General features: G+C 38.5%; 2 protein-coding genes across 3 annotated transcripts; one reads left to right on the top strand and one right to left on the bottom strand.

Annotated features, from left to right (window-relative positions):
* Window positions 1–11,299: 11,299 nt before the first annotated feature.
* LOC137104947 (Golgi reassembly-stacking protein 2-like) lies at window positions 11,300–15,402 on the bottom strand. 2 transcript variants are annotated; one of them, XM_067486847.1, is made up of 9 exons: window positions 15,185–15,402; window positions 14,575–14,655; window positions 14,066–14,269; window positions 13,763–13,837; window positions 13,432–13,562; window positions 13,175–13,313; window positions 12,963–13,080; window positions 12,732–12,851; window positions 11,300–12,245 (listed from the first exon to the last, which is right to left on the bottom strand). In XM_067486847.1, exons 1-9 carry the CDS (start codon window positions 15,248–15,250, stop codon window positions 12,022–12,024), a joined length of 1,158 nt encoding a protein of 385 aa, XP_067342948.1. In that variant the 5' UTR covers window positions 15,251–15,402; the 3' UTR covers window positions 11,300–12,021. The 2 variants fall into 2 exon arrangements, with proteins under 2 accessions (XP_067342948.1, XP_067342947.1); XM_067486846.1 differs by having other exon boundaries at window positions 13,751–13,837; window positions 15,185–15,401.
* Window positions 15,403–17,073: 1,671 nt separating this feature from the next.
* On the top strand, window positions 17,074–19,218 carry LOC137104689 (elastase-1-like). Its single transcript, XM_067486273.1, has 8 exons — window positions 17,074–17,152; window positions 17,283–17,377; window positions 17,566–17,672; window positions 17,781–17,909; window positions 18,227–18,363; window positions 18,453–18,598; window positions 18,899–19,048; window positions 19,141–19,218. The coding sequence occupies exons 1-8, from the start codon at window positions 17,119–17,121 to the stop codon at window positions 19,156–19,158; spliced, it is 816 nt and encodes a 271-aa protein (XP_067342374.1). The 5' UTR covers window positions 17,074–17,118; the 3' UTR covers window positions 19,159–19,218.
* The last annotated feature ends 376 nt before the right edge of the window (window positions 19,219–19,594 follow it).

The raw sequence follows: 19,594 nt of genomic DNA, 5'->3' as shown, positions 1-19,594 counted from the left end.
AGTGCCGTCTGAAACTCCCATTGGAGCCCATTATAACAGAGGTTCTTAAATTCTCCTCAAATCACAAACGGGGGGCTGTTTTCAAATTGCCACCACGCCTTCATTTTATGGAGTATATTCAAATAAAGTACATCAGTGTGTTCATTGAAGCCTTTTGTCACTCACAGTTTTTGAATTGTTTCGATAGGACTAATACTTTTTCATATTTTGAGCATTTTGCGAGGCATAGTCTCAGTACTTTTCCAGCCTGCCTTTGCATTTGGCTCACATGACTCAGCAGGCAGGCAGCAGTCATTGTCATGGTAACGGACACAGCTGCATGACGTCATGTAATCAGCCTCAGAGCTGTGTCCACACACTTTACCTGAGTTTTTCTCCCTCAACATACACAGTGGAGACACACACAGACACACACCCTCACAGACAGGAAATACCCTTTCAAAATAAAAGCCTTTCATAATATTTTATCCACTTTTTAGCATTTAAATGCTAAAATGACTTTGTGGTGAAGTTTCCCTACACACACACCCTCACAGATAGGAAACACACTTTCAAAATAAAAGCCTTTCATAATATTTTATCCACTTTTTAGCATTTAAATGCTAAAATGACTTTGTGGTGAAGTTTCCCTACACACACACACCCTCACAGACAGGAAACACACTTTCAAAATAAAAGCCTTTTATCATTCTTATTTTAATTATTTAGCATTTAAATGCTAAAATGAGTTTGTTTTGAAGTCTCCCTACAGTGGACACACAAACTACCACACAGACACAGACAGGAAACACACTTTCAAATTAAAAGCTCTTTTCAACTTTTTTTTCTCAACAGTTTTTGAGCATTAAAATGGTTCCTTCATTTCTAAGTAGTTACTTCTAGCTTTTTTCTTTACACTTTAATAGCAACTTTTTTACTTTGCTTCTTTTTTTGTTACTTTTAACTTTGGGAATATTTACCTTTTCCTTTGTTTCTTACTACTTCTTTCCACTTTTGTTAATCAAGTTGTTGCTTTTTCACTTCTTCCTTTACACTTTTAATAGCAACTTTTTTACTTTGCTTCTTTCTTTGTTTCTTTTAACTTTGGGAATATTTACCTTTTCCTTTGTTTCTTACTACTTCTTTCAACTTTTGTTAATCAAGTTGTTGCTTTTTCACTTCTTACTTTTTTCTTTACACTTTCAATAGCAACTTTTTACTTTGCTTCTTTTTCTGTTTCGTTACACTTTAAATATCAACTTTTTACTTATTTACTTCCTCCATTGTTACTTTCTACTTTTTTTTTCTTTTCTGAATTCAACTTTTCTTGGGATTTTGGATTTTTTCCTTTTATTGTCATCTTCTTTCTTTCTCTTTTTGTTCGTATTTATCTCTCTTCAGCGTTTGCGGCTTTGAACGTGCAAACGCCTCTGCTCTCAGCAGCTTCTGAGCGGTCGGCCTCTACCGGGCGACTTAACAGCTCTCCCACGTAATTTCCTTGGAAATTGCCTTTTCTAGTTCATTATAAAATACTATATTTATGCCCTGTAGTACATCACTGAAATCTTAGTTATTGCGGTAGCTACACCATCATAGTGCAGACTAAAATATCTCTACAACAATGCTTTGCTATGAAACATATGTGCATACAGTATCCATACCCTGACTTTTGCTTTTCAGTAACTTTTCCACTTCTTTGACCAGCTTTCCGTGATTGTTTGCAGTTCTGAGAGTGTGGATTAGTTCCTTCCCACTCACTCACATAAAAATCTGCTGCTCATCACAAACACAACAGGGAATTATGGCTGGATCTGCCTGATTCAATTATAAACAGACTTTTAAGAAGACATTTTAGGTCTTTCCAAATGACACGGAAAACCCAAGAAGAAACATTGTTTCAAAAGTTATTGTTCCTGCTGTCTGCTGTTTGTGAGGGGATTCGGTGGAACATCTTCCACCTCATCCCAAAATGGCCTCATTAGAGAGGATTCTTGGCTGGCAGAGACACTTCTTCTCACACTGACTCACAACACAAAGAAGTGTTGGGCTTGGGATGTTTTTGAAGTACTGCCTGCCCTAATTTCTGGCACGCCTCCTCTTGGCTTTACCAAGCGACTTGAGCACATGTTAAATTGAGACTCATATGCCCTACCCACTGTTATCATCCTGTTTCTGAATCTCTTATTCCCCCACTTTCCTCTCTGTGGCTCTGCCCGGGGGGATCCTATTTATGCGACAAGGCAGCTGTCAACTGGGTAGCCCGGCAGAGCAGAGCAGGCTGAAATGTGAAAAGCTATTTCTAGGACTCCACAGAATACAAAAATGAAGCTCAGGGTGGATGTCATGCTGCTTTATTGTGTTTTCATTAACAAGCCCCCCTGACCATCTGAAAATGTCACTGTCACATTTCAGTACGTCTGCTTTCCATCATTTTCTGTTCTGCCCTACCTCTCTGTTTGCCTCATGTCAAAGACATATCATGAACTAGTATTAAAGAGTGTGTGTGTGTGTGTGTGTCCATGTGTGCAGTAATGTGTTTATAATCGTCCTCATTAGAGAGACAGGAGCATGGAAAGAAAAGAAGAGGAAGGAGAAGAAGAAAAAGAGCATGAGGAGGAGCCTGACAAAGGAGAACCAATAGACAGTCACGACAAAATCAGGCATGAGTCATGCTGAACCGTGACGTAGATGGATGGGTCAGGTAAGCAACCGCCATGTCACGTAATTATTGACCCAGAATTTGCAGGCAGGCATGCAGGGAACATTCAAACATTAAAAAAGAATCCATAATTCCTGAATTAATAATGGCAGTAACTCTGTGTTCTGTCATTTTTGTGGTTCATCTTTTCGAATGTTTGGTGTGGTATTATCTCCTCAATGCAGAATGTTCAAGTCTCTCAAAGTTTTTAGTAGCAGAAGACCTACTTTCTGCAAAAGACAGTGGTTAGTCCTAGGTTAATATACTTAGCTGCAACTAAAACTGAAACAAAATTCCAAAAAGTACAATTATAAACTGAAATCTGCCCATTATCTTAACTGCTTGTCCTATATAAAAAAGTAAATGTAGGGTAGTGGTAAATGTGAATAAGGAAAGCTGTAGTTTGACAGCCAGCTGTGGAGGACGGCACTACTGTGGCGTTTTAGTGTTTTGTCCAAGCACAAGTTGACAAGTGGCGAGGGAGAAAGGTTCAAACCACCAACTCTGTGGCTCATGGACAACTGCCATACCAACTGAGCTATACCTGCCCCTTCTGTAGAGAAAAGGCTTAAATAAACACGTCATAGAAGGTGTCAGGGTGGACTAAAGAGACTTGAGGGACATATGTTAAATTTTGATGGGCTTGTTTTATGTGTTTTTTAGTCTGCTTATGAATACACTGAGCTGGAGCTTACTCACATTTGCATTTGGTTCAGCAGCCACATCTCATCTCATCTTTTTGTAGCAACACCCTGAGGAACACAATGTGACAATGACCAAAGCCAAATCCATAGAGAAACACATTTCCAGTTGGGAGGCTAGTCTGCAAAAAATTCAAACTTCAATGAGGCAACACCTTTTGCAATCCTTTCTAAAAAATACCAACGGTTGTGTCATTATTTACAGTTCAATACAATTTAATTTATTCCTTGCTTTTGATCTTCACGGATTAAGAAGGAAAAAGTAAAGACGTAGAATGCGTGAAAATGGAAAAGGAATGAGATTTTAAATGCAGCTGACTCATGCACTGGGTTTAATGTACCGATTCTCAGCCTAAAAACTAAGCTGCTTATAACTCAGTGTTCTTTAGTGGGGTAATTATTGTATTTAGATCCACCAGGATATTGTTGTATGGATCAAATGCAGATGTATCAGCATCTTTAAATACACATACGCACACTTGCATAAGCACTGTTGTTGGCATGTTTCTATATGCCTGCACAGAGACAGAGAGGCACAGGGAAATCACAGTTAATATCTAAACACATTGGACAAGCTGGCAGCAATCCCTCATAAATTTTCTCTTGATGTGTTGCAGATGATAAATAAAGTAACTTATAACTGGGTATGGAAACAGAATAATTCACTGACTGAATAGTCTTACAGCTGCAAATAACTGATCAGTGATGGTAAAAATTGGAGGGTCTGTAGAATAACAATCACCATTCACAGCATTTCTAAATGTCGTTTATCATGAAGCATCCGAAAGAGAAGTCTGGTCCTATGGGTTGAGAATAAAACGAAAGCAATACAAGGCAAATAAATTAAACAATTTTTTGAAAAACTTCATAAAATATCATCTTTCTTCCTCATTTCATCTGTAATTTGGTTTATCAAACGTACCACATTTTTACCTTTTGTGTTTTATAGATGTCTTTATTATCTGGGTCACTGACATGTATTATCTGCTATCCGTGTCTGTGTTTGCATGTGTATTGATGAGTTGACATTACAGTGGTTTTATGATTAAATCAACAGAAAAAATAAAAGGCTCCTTTGCCCACATTCACATATTAGATGGAGATAAAAGGCCCAGACAGCAGTCTGAGATCATCATCAGAGAAGACAAATCTGATCACAGGGCCAATTAACATGAGGTGCCTATTTTGTAGATCATTACCTCTAGACAATAAAATATAACATATTGCTGTGTGTAATATTGAATGCAGAAATTAAAAAGGGCAAATAACTAAGTAGTTCAGTAGTGTGATAAATGCTTATATTAAGCATTTAAAAATGTTCCGTGCTGCAGTTTTGAGTCTATCAAATAGTTTATACAAATAAGCTCAATATGTTTGTGCCATCAGGGAAATGAAAGCCAACTGTTTTCATTGTGTCTAAGAAATGTGTTTGTATAAAAGAAAGTGAGAAAGTTTCACTTTGTGTGTGCAGTAATTATAGAAGTTTTACAGGTAGAAATGCGTACATATTTGCATGTCTACATGCTACAGGAAGCAGCCAGCAGGTGTTTACCAATAAGACTAGAAACAACATGAAAAATGCAGTCAGTCCAAAAATTACCGGATCTGTCAAAAATGTTTACAGTTACAATTTTTTAAAAATAGGTTTAGTAGAATAATACCTCTCTTATTGTGGAAAGATGCTGTTGACACATAGTTCTGCATCTTCTCATTTACTGTAATTTGATAATAACTAATGCCTAGATGGCTGTTTTGAGATATGGGGTGAACCATTTAAGTGTGACAGAGCAGGGAGAGGAACGGCTGGGTGGAGCAGAGTGGATTGATTTCCAGACTTATGCTAGCACTAGATGAAGCTGCCTATTGTGGGGGTCATTTGAGCAAAAATGGAGAGTAATACCCCACAATTTACCAATCAGGGAACAACGTGTGAGCTTTAGCAGTGCTGGTTAATAGACTTGTTACCTTCAGACAAAACCTGTAGCTGTTTCCTCCTGTTGCCAGGCAATAAACACAGCTAACAGGCTCTATTTGTGAGACTGAAATTGAAAGACATTGAAAGTGAATTTTACGTGTATTTTTTTCCACTAAATAAGCATCTTTAAGACATAAATAAGAACATGCTGCTTCACTGTTAACACAGCATATTTCATGTGTTTTAAATCTTGCAGAGTTCAAATGAACTTGTTAATTAATTCGTTTTAGAGGTAAAGGGATCTCATTACCCCTACAAAACGTGTCCTTCCCTGCTAAGCTACAGGGACTCTGCCATGCTCTGCCCAGACCTTCAGACACGATATTACTATGAATATGAATTCTGCTAAACTCGTCACTCAAGTAGAAATAATTTGCCTTCTCTAACAAGTCAGAATGGTGAGCCTCACTCAAATAACCTTCAGATTGGAATATTTCTGCACTGCTGCCAGGCTGTTCAATGAGTCTGGGTCACAGATGCCTTTGACAGCACCTCTCCACAGCAGTGTATGTTTAGAAGGAGCACATTTGTACAAAGAGGATAGAAAATAGAAGAGGAGTGTTATATCTTAGGGAAGAGGAGGAGAGTCTTCTGTTATATTACCCCAGCTTCCATGGCAGGCAGAGGAAAGCTGATTTGTGCTAATCCAAATCCAGAACAATGAAATACTCTTCACACCTTTGTGGATGTGGATGCACTGCACTGTCTGAATTTAAACGTTACAGATGGTGTCTGACAGAGATATAAACATACTACAGAACAGCTCTCTAACTACAGGGGGTTATATTAAGTAAGCTGTTAACACGAGCACAGATTTTCTTTTCACATCTCTTACTGGAATTGCATGCTGCCTTGAGTGTCATTGATGGGCATCTAGGGCTCAGGAAATGGAATGAAGAGGAGAATCAGCAGCTGCCAGCTGGGTAACTTCAGGGCACACTGCTGTAGTCACGCCTATGCGGTGAGCGACATCATTTCTACCAAGAAACGCAAGCTTTAATCCTACACACCAGAAATGCCTATGCTGTAATCTCCTCTGAACCATTCTCACAGTGCTAGTATTTAGGGATTGTTGTGCCTGGTAAGTCTTGTCCCTAAAAAATGCTAAACCAATCTGAGCATTTCGTGAAAAGAAAATCGTTAGGGGAGGTGCATGTAAAGTTAAAAAAGACAACTTAATGAATTGTTTTGCAGCACCCTGTAATTATGTATGTCACTTTCATTTCTAGTTGTCATAGGGACAGAGACCAACAGATGCAACAATGCAGGCTATTTAAACACAAACATGGAGCTGCTGGAGACCCAGTGTTTAACAAATTACATACTTACTGGAATTACACATAGATAACAAACTGCTATTTTCAAGTTTTGAGGTTTCATATAGGCTTAAGAGTCCCTCCTGATAGTGCAGGTTAATTTGATTATCAGATTATGATTCGATTAATACAAAGACAATCTTTACATCATCTTTATTTATATTATTACCTTCAATGTGTGATGGAGCATTGAGGTGAGCTGCATGCTGGGAACAGAAAGGACTGAGGAACAATTAACATCTAAATCTTTTTTTGTGTCCTCATTTACATGTTTGTGTGACACGTGTCCACAGTCAGAGCTGGAGACCCAAAGGGGCCACAGTCACATTGTCAGAGGACACAGGATGTCCAAAGTGGAGACTTGCCATCAGCTTTAAAAGCCTCCCACACACATGCAGATGCATGCATGTACACAATGCCCCCTCCAGCTCTTACGTCTGATGAACTGGTGTTGACAGTAGAAACCACTCATGACTCACTACCAGATAAGGGATCAACCAGGCCTCTCTAAGTCACCTGAGTGTTCTGATCTCTATTTATCACAGTAATTGCAGACACAGGTGGAGAACTCGGCTCTGACCCACCTGTCGCTTTCTTTTTGTCACTGGCTTGGTAAATAAAGTCGCCATTTTGTGTGTTGGCTTTGTACTAAAACACAGACACTCTGCTTTCTCCCCTGGACTCAGGAAGGCTAAAATACACTGTCTGCCTACTATTTGAAGCCGAAACACCATAACTGTGACAGACGGTTAATGCCATCAACTGATATCCATTTGCATAAGCTCTAATAGCATTTTAATGACTTGCATAACAAATAGCCCCTGATTTGATGTCACATTTAAGGGTGCAGTGCTAACATGGATGAAAGATCAATTGGAAGGCGCTTGACAGAAGGCAGACTATTTAAGAAGAGGAGCAGGAGAAGCTGAAGCTTTCACACACCAGGAGAAATGCACAGCACCCTTAGCACAGCTGAGGGTTTCTGCAGCTCAGCTGTTCTTAGAGAAAGTGGCTCTGGCCAAACGTGATAACAGCACATGTTCACTTCAATACACATGCAGGATGAATACCGACCCCCCCCACACACTTATCATTTTCCACTGGGTTTCTTTCAAAATGGGGACTTGTCTCTCTTATGTGTGTGTCCTCTTAATTTTCACCCCTCCCTTTTCTGTCTAAATATTATTACACTTATTACACACCATATCTGGGGGCTCAGGTTTTGTCAAGATACCACACTGAGGCACAGCAGTGAAAACCCAGCTCTGTCAGCACTAACATAGACTTAGACATCACTTGCCTAAAGATACTTCAATATTAGTAATGTAAAACTAGATTGGATAAAAACATAAAATCTGCTTTGGTTCCTCTATGGCTGAATTACTGTAAGACACCAGAAAATCAATTGTCTTGGAATTAGATTATTAGTTATCCACAATTGTGTATTTGCACTGAAGTTGTCTGTTTACAATCAACACACAGTAGTATTATCTGCATAAAAAAATATCTGCTAGTAATGTTTCACGAGTTATATGTTTTTTCTGACCATAGAGAGAATTTGTTGTACCAGTATTTATTTGATATAAAAATATATATATATTTTTGCTCATCCCTTTTCCCTCTACCTAGTGCAGCAGCTCTAGTGGATAATTTTTTATACATTGTATCTCTCTGTAGCACCATTGCCTCTAATCCCCCTTCTCCCTGCACCATGAGATGTTACCTCCATTTTGCTTTGAAAAGCTGACACAGTTCATTCCCTTCCACCATTTTGGTGGTGCCACCCTGCACAAACACAACTCTCCAGGCTATCACATTCATCAGAGATTTTCTGGCTCGACAGAGACAGAAGCTGAGTGACACACGCTGTTATCAAACTCAGGCAGTCATCTGTTCATGAACAGCTTTCTGAGCCAAAGCTGACTGAAGGAGCTGCAATCTGATAGAGTTGCAAATATGAAAGCATAATAATTCGTCTGTAGCACTGAAATTATTTGGAAACTGCATACAACCCGCATCAAATCAAATACAATTTTTTGTTTAGACCACAATCACAAATCACATTTTTGCGTTATGGAGCATTACAGTACGTGCATCATATGCCATCCACTGTTCACAGACCCTTATATTGAAAATCCTCATTTAGCATTTTGATAAAAATAAAGCCAATTTCACCGTGTCACAACAATACCTAACAGTGACCTTACCTCTATGGGCCTTTGAATGAATAGCTACAGCTATACAGCATTTTTTTACCTTCCCTGTGGGCCAAAGGCTAACTGGTAAATGATGTTAATTGCAAGAGGCAGCTCCCTATCAGGTTCAAAGAAAGCCTGTGTAATGGTGGGGATGTCACAGCAAATATGACACAGACATAGGAAAACAGCAGGGAACTATGTGAGTCATATTTCTTCATGCACTCATAACCATTGTTATGAGGCTGAGCTGACCCTTCATCCCCGCTGCCTTTTCTGCTGCTTCTCAATGGAACAAAAGGGCTTCTGGATCAGTCAGACAAAGGAGACAAAAAAGTGATAAAATTGGGAGTTAAAAGTCAGCCCTGTAAAGGTAATGCAGTGACAATAATTGAAACTGGACAATGTTAAAAGAAACAAATAGCATTTTCTAAGACAAATTCTATGCCGTCTGTGTTCATAAGGCAGAAACAGAAAGAGAGCACACATAAGATCGATGTCCTTTTTTTCAGGATGAGAGAGAGAGGGACACAGTAGCAGATAGGTGCAGACCTTACATCAACAGGGTCATCCTGACAGCAGAACAATGTTTACTGCGTTGTGTAGCCAGCTCCTCACCCCTGCTGAATGGCAATTAGTATTGGAAATAAAGCAGGACACCCACAGTTAACCTCTCTATGGGCTGCTGCATCCTATTTGCCTTATTTGTTGTCACCAGGAAAGCAGCACAAATTGTAGAAGACTAAAAGATTTTATTTTTTGCAATTCAAGATTATAGATACAGCAGGGGCATGGCTAAAAATTCTAGGACTGTCGCTCGCAGCATCACTCCAGGGGTGGCAGTGTTTGTTATTCAGTCCACTACCTTCATGCTTAGGGATCTCAACAACTATGAATTGCCATGAAATTTAGTACATCTATGTTTGGTCTCTGGTGAATGAGTCATACTGACATTAGTGATTTTCATCTGGTACCAACAGCAGGTTAAATGTTTTACTATATGTTAAATAACAATAAACATCACAGATACAGGTTACGCACTGAAGGCTGTGGCTGCACATTTTTCTATTTGTGGACTGAAGCTTTCTATTCCAAAGGGCTACAGCATGCGTTGAACTGTAATTCAATTCAGCTTAATGAAAACGTATAGGCAGATCATTATAACTGTGGCGTGCACACGGTGCCCAATGCTGCATGTTGGTTCTATGCAAATAAAGCATCACTCCACACTTCCAAATATAGGCTGCATCTGCAATTATGATGTGAAGGTGGCAAAAATGAAAAATGAAGTCTGCGAGTGTGATACTGACTTTTATCCACACATTTGAAGAGACAAATGGCTGTTTACATGTACTCAAACCAATACAACCCCCTCTCACTTTCTCTACACTTATTGTACTTTACAGTTTGTCATGCTGCAACAACGGGCTGAGGCAACGGGCACTATGTTGGTGCCTCTGAGCTTAGCCTCTCAGGGGATGAGAAAAAGCTAAGATGACAAGTGGGTTTGGCTGCATCAGTGTCTTTGCAATGGCCTCCGAAAAGACAGAAAATGAAGGCAAGGCATGTTTCTCAAGAGGTGGCCCCCTTCACACGTCATCCCTTGGCTCCTCCTGGCATGCAGCTGCTGGCTTTTGCCTCAGGCTGCTTCTTCAAAATAGCTTTCTTCATGTGGCAAAACTAACATGGAGGCAAAACTAACATGGAGACGTTAATTTAACCAAAAAAATACACAGCCTTGATCCGAGTACCATGTATTCAATATGTGTTTGTGTCAGAGTGGAGGCCAAGCCAAAGCTCCCGAGCTGTTGCTTATTTTAAAACATCATCTCATTTAACAAACACAGGTGTATCTGAGAAAGGCTTCCAAACTAAAACCCCAGTCGCCATCTGAATAACGACAAATCCATTTCCTTCTCATCTTACTTCCCGAATGCCGTGTGTGGAGGTTGCACACAGCCTGTGTATGAGAACATAAGGATCCCCACCAGGGATGTGATTGAAATGCAATAAAAAATATAACATTTTGTAGGTGTCTGCATAATGAGCTAATGAACTATAACTTTCTATCACTTATCATTTTCTTCTGATGAAAGTCAAGAGGGCTGCCAAAAGTAGCAGCTCCCATATACTTTATTTGGTCAAACACAATACCTTTATCAGGTGCTAAATTTACAGTGTTGGATTGTATGAAGAATGCCTTAGGTCAATGGGTGGGAAAGACATTAATGTTTAATTAAAGTTGAAGGGAGACCAAATAAATAATAAAAAATAAATACATTTTGATGCTGCAGTGGCAGAAAACTGGAGCTTTTCCAGCTGAAATCTATATGAGGTGTTTGCTGACACCTGCTGCTGCAAAGCATGAAGCACTCCTCTGTATATTGGTATGTCCCTTTTGTCAGTGAATAAAATACACAAACCTGCGATCCTTCATTATTATTATTATTATTATTATTATTATTATGTTATTATTTTCATCCATCCATAAAAATCAGAAAAATAAGACAATTAAAATGTATATAAACACGGAACTCAATCAGAGAGCTGCACCACACATTGCAGACTCATTTACATCAATCAAAAGTCAAACCTATACCAAAGACAGAGGGATTTAAGCCATAAGGCAAAAAGGCTTACATGGTAATAGCCTGAGATCTTTTTATATGTACTCTTCTCAGACTCAACCCATGGAAAAACAGAAACATTCAATTCCAAACTACAAACATAAAACCACATGATGGATCAACTCAAACTCTCTTTTCCATACAATCAAGAGTGGTTTATACTATATAGCAGGTAACGGTAAGAGCAACAAAACCAACATTCACCTTTGGCTTTTTAGTGCAAACTAAAATGACTTTTAACAGCAGTTGAGGCTTACATGTACCTAAATGCTAAAATACATTCAACAGTTTTAACTGTCTGACCAGTTGTCCAGTCAACATACAGTACTATATTTTTTAACTGTGCAACCCAGCATGCAGCAATGGCACCTGCATATAAATAAAACTCCTAAATTAAAAATAGTTCCAGTGATGCAACTTACAAGCGCAATGTACACAATTCTTCATCGTGGTGTGCGCCATAGCTTCTTTTGTACAATTCAACTCGAGGACTACCTGCAAGAAACGTATTATCTACTACTGCAATCCTCTTATTTGTTGGTCATAGCAGGTTCTGTCATCTCTTCCTCCATACAGGGCTTAGTGTCACACAGGTTCTCTGTGTTGACTTCTGGGCCAACCAGGTCATGGGTTGCATCGCTGCTCTGAGAAGTAATAGTGATTGGGTCTATCGCATGCTCCTGCACAGCTTCCAGGACGTCTGAATTCTCTTGCTTCTCTGGAGATGAAGGTTTCTGGTCAAGAGAGGAGTTATCTGAAAAACAAAACAAAACCAAAAAATGGGTGTGAAGTGCAGCATGAACCACCCTGAAACAATGAAGTCCAAACAGGTGTCTACGGAAGTGAAGGAGGTCATCAATATGCTGAAAAAATAAAGCAAGTGTGTGATATGACTCAACTTAATTATAAACTATCAAAAACGTTTAGAGATTGGTACATAATTAAACTATGTCATTTATGTCATTCTGTTATGCCCCACCAGCTTATTTATTAATCCTCCATTGTTGTTTTAATTGCTGTGTTGTAAGAATCTTTTACACATGTTATTAGAGCATTTTATTCTGTAGGAATAGAAAATAAAGCAGCAGCTAAGTGATTAAATGGACCCAGAACTTTGAGGCTTTCCGACAATAGTTGGAATTTGAATGTTTTCTTTCCAAGCTGAATGGCACTGAAAACATGTAACTGCTATGTTTAGCTGCACAATGCAACTGCTTGTAGAGGGTGTAGACATACTTACCCAAGCTACACTGATCACCAGAGTCATCTCCATAATTTGCAGATAAAGAGCTCTGGCTCATGTCATTGGTAAAGATGTCTGACAAGTGTGGACTCTTCGTTTCGAGTATGTTGGAAAGATCTGCAATATACATGGAAAACATGGCAAATATTTTGAATGATAACATATACTGTCATAACCTACATTAGACAATGAAAATAGATGAAGCTTCATAAAAAAAGAACTGCTTACCAAAGTCCACAGGCGGTTGTGTGGGCGAGGTTACACACAGGTTCTGCACAGCTTTTTCAAATTGATTCAAATCTATTTTGCTGATGCTAGATGGGCTACACTCGGCCACTGAGGGCACCTGAGAAGAGAAACATTGGGATTAGGACTCAGCAATAATCCCTAAGAAAGGGAACTTTTACTAAATAGAAAAATAAAAATGTGATATTATATACTTTAGTGTGGTCACTTGCAACCATCTCTTCACTGCTGCCAGTCACCGAGGAGTGGAGCACACTTGTATTTTGGATGTTAGACTGTGTGTGATGACTTGGGATCCTGTGCAAGTAGCCATAGCCGATACCACAACCTAAGCTATAATGTAAGACATATGTAGACAATACATTTCAGGGTATGTGAACATAACATTATTTAAATAATAATAAAGACTGACATCAATATGTACTTTGATTTGAACAAAATAAGTTCCTACCTTCCCTCTCCTCCCCATGCTCCATTAGGAGTTACTACTACCTCTCTGCATTGATCAGTCTGTGTGTTGTACACCAGCAGCTTTAGAGGTTTCCCCTCATTGGCTTCAATCAGGGAAAAGAAATCTTCTGACTGCAGGGGTTGGAAAAAATTGTGTAGTAAAATGTTTTTAGTGCTTGTACCCCTGAAGTACCCTTCTTTAGTTTCTCTAAACAACAACAACAACAACAACAAAACAAAACTATATATATATATATATATATATATATATATATATATATATATATATATATATATATATATATACCAAGAAAGCCTACATCTTGCAACACCTGGTCAGCTCCCACAATGTAGTCATCGTGTGCAACTAGGCCAGCCAAAGCTGCAGGAGAATTATTTTCCACATCCTGAAAAAAGGTAAAGTATGTTTAGAGAACACTTCTATTCCATACAACTGTATGAAATGAACAAACATAACTTACAAATGTTCTGTAACATTAGACTTTAGGGATGAGAATTAGATGCCAACGATTTCCGACAGATTAAGTGACTCCACTACCAACCGGTGACATGGCTGTGTCCATTTTTTATTTCACAGATACCACTTGAACAAAGAAAGATAGACTATAACCTACCAAGACATGCCACACGTTCTCATTGGCTCCTTCAAAGCTGCAGAAGCGGACACTAGCACCCAGCAGACCCTGACCACCCCACATGTTACTGGGAATTACTTCCAGCTCCCTCACCCGCTGGGTTTTAGAGTTGTACACCTCAAGTTTGACCGCTTTTTCCATGTTGGCCTTCAGAAGATCTTTCAGCAAGTCACTTTCTTTATTCTGCAAAAACAGAAATATTGAGTATTGCAGTTGGGATAGCACAGAGTCGGCAAACTAAATTCCATGCAACAGAATGATGTCACTTTTTCTCACCCGACTATAATTAGGGTTTGAAATTTACAGTTATATCCAGCGGCGAAATGAGATGTCATTTTGAGTTTGCAGTAAAGCAACACATGACAAGAATCAATTTTTAAAAGATCTTAATTGATATCAAAGCAAATAAAATAGTGTAGTCTAAAATGAGCTAATTTACACTATGCAAATTATATGTAAAAACTGAAAAACACACGGTGCAAACTCACAAGTCGAGTATTTCCTATGGAGAGAATAAAATCGAAGAAGGGCTCCAGGCCAGCCTTCCGAGCCGGTGAGTCATTTTGAACCTGAAATTTCACAAAAGAAACCAAACAAATAAATCAATAAATTATTATAATAATATTGCTAAAATTTAACATTTCAGATTAAGGTTCTTAGACATGAATAGTCGCCCTCGCCTGTCAAATTCAGATAGTGCAGTAATCTGAGGCTACTCATTGCGAGTTATCATAAGTTAGAGCAGGTGTTTCTTCCTCTCATGTGGTTGGGTTCATTTGTAACTTTACAACTGATTTTTATTGGTGATAGTTTCTGCAGCGAGAACTAAACACTTTCACCAGCCTCTGGTAAAAGTGAACATACTGGATCAGTGCCAAATGCCACCTCATCATGGGCGGACACCAGAAAACTGAGCAGGTTTTACAGAGTTATTACACTTGAAGTATAACCCGAAATTCACTATTACAAACCGGCAACACGTTTCCTAATGGATATCGGTTCGTAGCGAGCACATTTTACAAGTCGGAAAGGTGAAATGAGTAACTTAGATGTAATCCCAGTCGTAGCTACTGTGTGTTGCACCACAATACGACGTACCCCATGGACATGATAGCCACTATTTGTTCCGCCGTCCGACAAAAACGAGCTCTGCGTTAGGCCCATTGCCTGCAAAAGTTACGCTTCACTAGCACAGATTAAACGTCACTGAGTCAGAGTACTGTTAGAAGTCATTAGTGAAGCTAACTTTTAGCTCAAGCTAGAGACACCGCTGGGACTGAGTCAGGTGGAGAGCAGGCAAAGCTAATAAATAAAGATGCCAGACAAGTCGATGTTGCGCAAACTGCGCTCGATTAGCTGTCCTTGGCGGGTTGTTTCCAGCAGTTGCCTAGAAACACTAGATGGTGACGCTTTACTGTCAAGAAATTGGTCATTATGCATGACAAATGTGTGTATTTACGACAAATTGTTATACATAAGATATATTTGAAGGTTTGTAGCCTTATATACATTATACTAGGAAAATCAAATATATATGTAAAACAAAACAAACACTTTGTTCTTTTTTCCTACCGCTTTACCTTTGAGTTTTAAATGGGAATTGCCCACTTTTAGATTGTGTTCATGCTAGAACAGCATCTATCTATCTATCTATCTATCTATCTATCTATCTATCTATCTATCTATCTATCTATCTATCTATCTATCTATCTATCTATCTATCTATCTATCTATCTATCTATCAAGTCTGTCTGTCTGTCTGTCTTTTTATCATTTATCTACGCTATGTAATGCTGGAGCATACACAGCAATGATATCCTAATGTCTTGTATTATTATTATTACTATTATTATTTATTAGTATTAATGTCATTATTATTATGACTTCCGTTTTCCATATGTGTTTGTCGCCTAACTACTTCCAGCTACAAACACAGTTCAAACTTTAAAACGTTCAGCTTATAAAAATCTTTTAAACTTTTTAATATTTTTATACTTGTAGATTTTTAAAAATTATTTCTTTGCCTAATCAGTATCTAAGGATTTCTATCTATCTATCTATCTATCTATCTATCTATCTATCTATCTATCTATCTATCTATCTATCTATCTATCTATCTATCTATCTATCTATCTGTCTGTCTGTCTGTCTGTCTGTCTGTCTGTCTGTCTGTCTGTCTGTCTGTCTAATGGGAAGAGACAAATCCAACACCATCTGGTCTGTTTTGATAAAAAATTATCACCCATATTTTATCTATTTAAAATGTAAATTTAAGATAAGAACCACAGATTATAATGTAAATGTACATATTTTCTTGAAAAATCTTTCAGAGAATCTGAAAAGCACTAATAACTACCATCAGACATAAGCTCCCTCAGATATGTTGTGTGTTGTGGCAGAATATGAACGCAGGAATTAAAATACAAAATATAAAAATAAAAAAATATTTTCAAATGCAGACTTTGCATAGGAATACACTAGAAGATGATTCTAAACCATTTCAGTGTATATGCATAAACTACTTTATTGTATTGTGTCACAAATATATTTTATTTTATGTGGTTGTAAAACGTGTGTGGAATCTTCATTTTATTTGTTGTTGGTCTGTTTAGACAGTTATCTGTAGGGGAATTTCTGTTTGCATTTGAGCATCTAGAAAGAGTGATATCTTTACAGCTGACTGCCTTCCCGTGAAAACACCTGCTCTTTTCTCATCATGATAAGAAATGTGAGGACATGTCTTAAAGATTCCTAAATCATTAAAAATGGAAATAATGATATTTATATTCACATAAATGGATAGATAGATTTTCAAATGGTTGATGGCTACCTACTGTATAAAGACATTTAGCACTTCTGATTAGTTCTCAATTTCTCAGTACAATGAGACTCATTGTACTTTTGAGATGGAATAATCCACATGGATTGCTGATTTTGGCAGGTAACTTAATAGTTGCCTAATACTTTTTGAAGGTCTTCCAGTTTCAAACTGATATAAATAGTTAAAAAACAAACTCCCTTCCTGCTCCAACATGATTTGGCTTTTGACTTTCGTGTCGTGCATCTGTGAGTTTTAGATGAAATGTATCAGCATTATTTACTGTAGACTTTTTAAGAGCTGTGAGTGATTTTGTGAACATTATAACAATGTTACTTACCACTGTGCTTTATGACCATATTCACTTTTCCACCAAAGGGCTGATTGGTGCTGAGGCACCCCCGAACCATTATGTACGCAATCCGAGGGTCATAGGAGGACACAATGCTCAACCCAACACCTGGAGATGGCAGGTAAAACCCACACAAGCTTTGTGGAACAGTAATTTTCCACAGGTCTGATGCTTTTGTCCAACTTTTTTCTCAACCTATTACACTTTTTATACACCGTGGAATCTTCCAATTACGCAAATGTGTTGTTTCTAATCACACTGAATCATCTCTGATATAACACACTTTCTCTGGTCTTTGTGTTCTCTTAGGTCTCTCTCCAGTATGATTCATACAATGATGGTTCATACTACCACATGTGTGGAGGCACTATCATTGATAGTTCCTTCATCATGACCGCAGCTCACTGTATCCTCAGGTTGGGGCTCAGCTCTTACTGGCAAAAACAACCACTTATCACTTAAACATTTACATGCAACATGTAACATATAGTATTAATCTATGCCTGGTTGTGTGTCCCTGACAGCATGCAGGCTAATCAGTACCGTGTGGTAGTGGGTGAGTATAACCTGTACAAGTATGAAGGCAGTGAGCAGTTCATCCGTGTGCAGCAGATTATTGTACATCCTGGCTGGACTGGAGATCTTGCCAAAGGGTAAAGTTACCATGAGTCAATCCCTTTTCTTAAATTAGCCCCATTTATTTTCAGAAAGCAAGCTGTGCCAAAACATATTTCAGTTGTCAGCATTGCCTCTTGATTTTAGGGGTGGGGGAATTATATTCATACCATGAATTACTTATATTACCACATTTATTTTGATCTAGGTAAGAGCAAAAATACTGTTTTTATTCACTTTCAAATCAATCCTAATGTGTTTCATCAGCCAGAGAGCTACCACAATTAATTTACAACAAATATTTCAGCATTGTAACGCTACATGTTACAGTTATATGGTTTTATGTTTGTCTTAGAAATGACATAGCTCTCTTGAGACTGTCCAGTCCTGTGCTAAACAATGGCTATGTGGAAGTAGCCAATGTTCCCTACCCTAATGAGATGCTGCCTCATGGTTTCACCTGTTACATCACTGGCTGGGGGCTTATCGACTGTGAGTAGATTTTAAATGTCAGTTACACATTTTTCCACATTTATTTTAAAAAAATGACCACTCTCCCACTTCATGCTCTCCCCCCACAGTCGGAGTGACTGTCCCTGACATCTTACAGGTGGCTCCCATTAATGTTGTGGAGCACTCAGTTTGCTCCCAGCCCAACTGGTGGGGCAGTATTGCTCTAAAAACCATGGTGTGTGCTGGAGGAGATGGAATCGTGTCAGGCTGCCAGGTACAGATTTGACCATGACCATACAAATAATAAAAAAAAAAGAAGGTATTTTTAAGTTTTACTTATTTTTTCCTGTGATTCAACCTAATCTCTACATGGCTCCACAGCAAAATATTATTGCCAGTGACCTTGCAACTGATGACCTTGATCAAAACAATATCAGTTTTAATAAAAATCGTCCCTGCCACCCAGCAGACCTGATTAGGAAAAAGCTGCATTAAGGACTTCAAGCAAGTGAAATGTTCTTCTTCTAAACGCTTGGTCTCTTCTTGTATCTGTTCCTATTTCTGTGTGTTGCAGGGTGACTCTGGAGGTCCCTTGAACTGCTACACTGGCGGGGCCTGGAGAGTCCATGGTGTTGTCAGTTATGGCCCAGCTGGCATGTGCAACCAAGTGACTAAACCCACTGTCTTCACAAGAGTCTCTTTCTTTGAAGACTGGATCTATTCAGTAAGCAAGCCTCTAATAACCTCTTTGTAATTCTGAAAATGTCAGCACATTTCATTTGTCTTGATTTTCCCTTTTCTGTGTGTTTTGTTCAGGTTGTACGGAGTTTTTAGATAGCACGATCAACCTTTCTAATGGAACCAGTGAAATAAAATCCACATGCATCTATCTCAGTCATTTGTGTTTAACATTCACTGCTTCTTTGCATGTAGTTTCTACTTTTGCCAGCAGGAGGCAAAAGTGCCTAATTTTTACACTGAGTCGATCTTAATCTTTGTTGCATTTCTTTTAAGTCCCGTACTTTCTCAAAGTCTCAGAAATTTGTTGGTTATTGCATGGATTCTTTTTTGATGCACTTTGCTTGTAACCAACAAATCTGCAAATGGAGCCACAGTAAAAGGGTCACTGAGTGAATACCAATGTAGGAATGGTTACAAACCTGATCCTCTCACCTCCCACACTGCAACTTTATATGATGGAAAATAGCAAAAGATTTTTTTTTTTAAACGAAGTGCCTGTCCCTCAATTTGTTAAAAAGACTTGGAGTGG

The sequence above is a fragment of the Channa argus genome, chromosome 19 (assembly GCF_033026475.1).
Source record: "Channa argus isolate prfri chromosome 19, Channa argus male v1.0, whole genome shotgun sequence".
Taxonomy (NCBI): Eukaryota; Metazoa; Chordata; class Actinopteri; order Anabantiformes; family Channidae; genus Channa; species Channa argus.
The sequence above is the reverse complement of the archived record's forward strand: the minus strand, read 5'-3'. Positions and strand labels throughout refer to the sequence as shown.

What these genes read in the sequence shown, in the direction of transcription:
- LOC137104947 (XM_067486846.1), bottom strand. Translation starts at nt 15,250, where the DNA reads ATGGGCCTAACGCAGAGCTCGTTTTTGTCGGACGGCGGAACAAATAGT. An exon ending in GTGGCTATCATGTCCATGGG is followed by an intron (nt 14,656 to 15,184) that starts GTACGTCGTATT and finishes GTGAAATTTCAG; the next exon opens with GTTCAAAATGACTCACCGGC. An exon ending in TGGTGATCAGTGTAGCTTGG is followed by an intron (nt 12,246 to 12,731) that starts GTAAGTATGTCT and finishes TTTGTTTTTCAG; the next exon opens with ATAACTCCTCTCTTGACCAG.
- LOC137104689 (XM_067486273.1), top strand. Translation starts at nt 17,119, where the DNA reads ATGATTTGGCTTTTGACTTTCGTGTCGTGCATCT. An exon ending in GCAGCTCACTGTATCCTCAG is followed by an intron (nt 17,673 to 17,780) that starts GTTGGGGCTCAG and finishes TGTCCCTGACAG; the next exon opens with CATGCAGGCTAATCAGTACC. An exon ending in GAATCGTGTCAGGCTGCCAG is followed by an intron (nt 18,599 to 18,898) that starts GTACAGATTTGA and finishes TGTGTGTTGCAG; the next exon opens with GGTGACTCTGGAGGTCCCTT.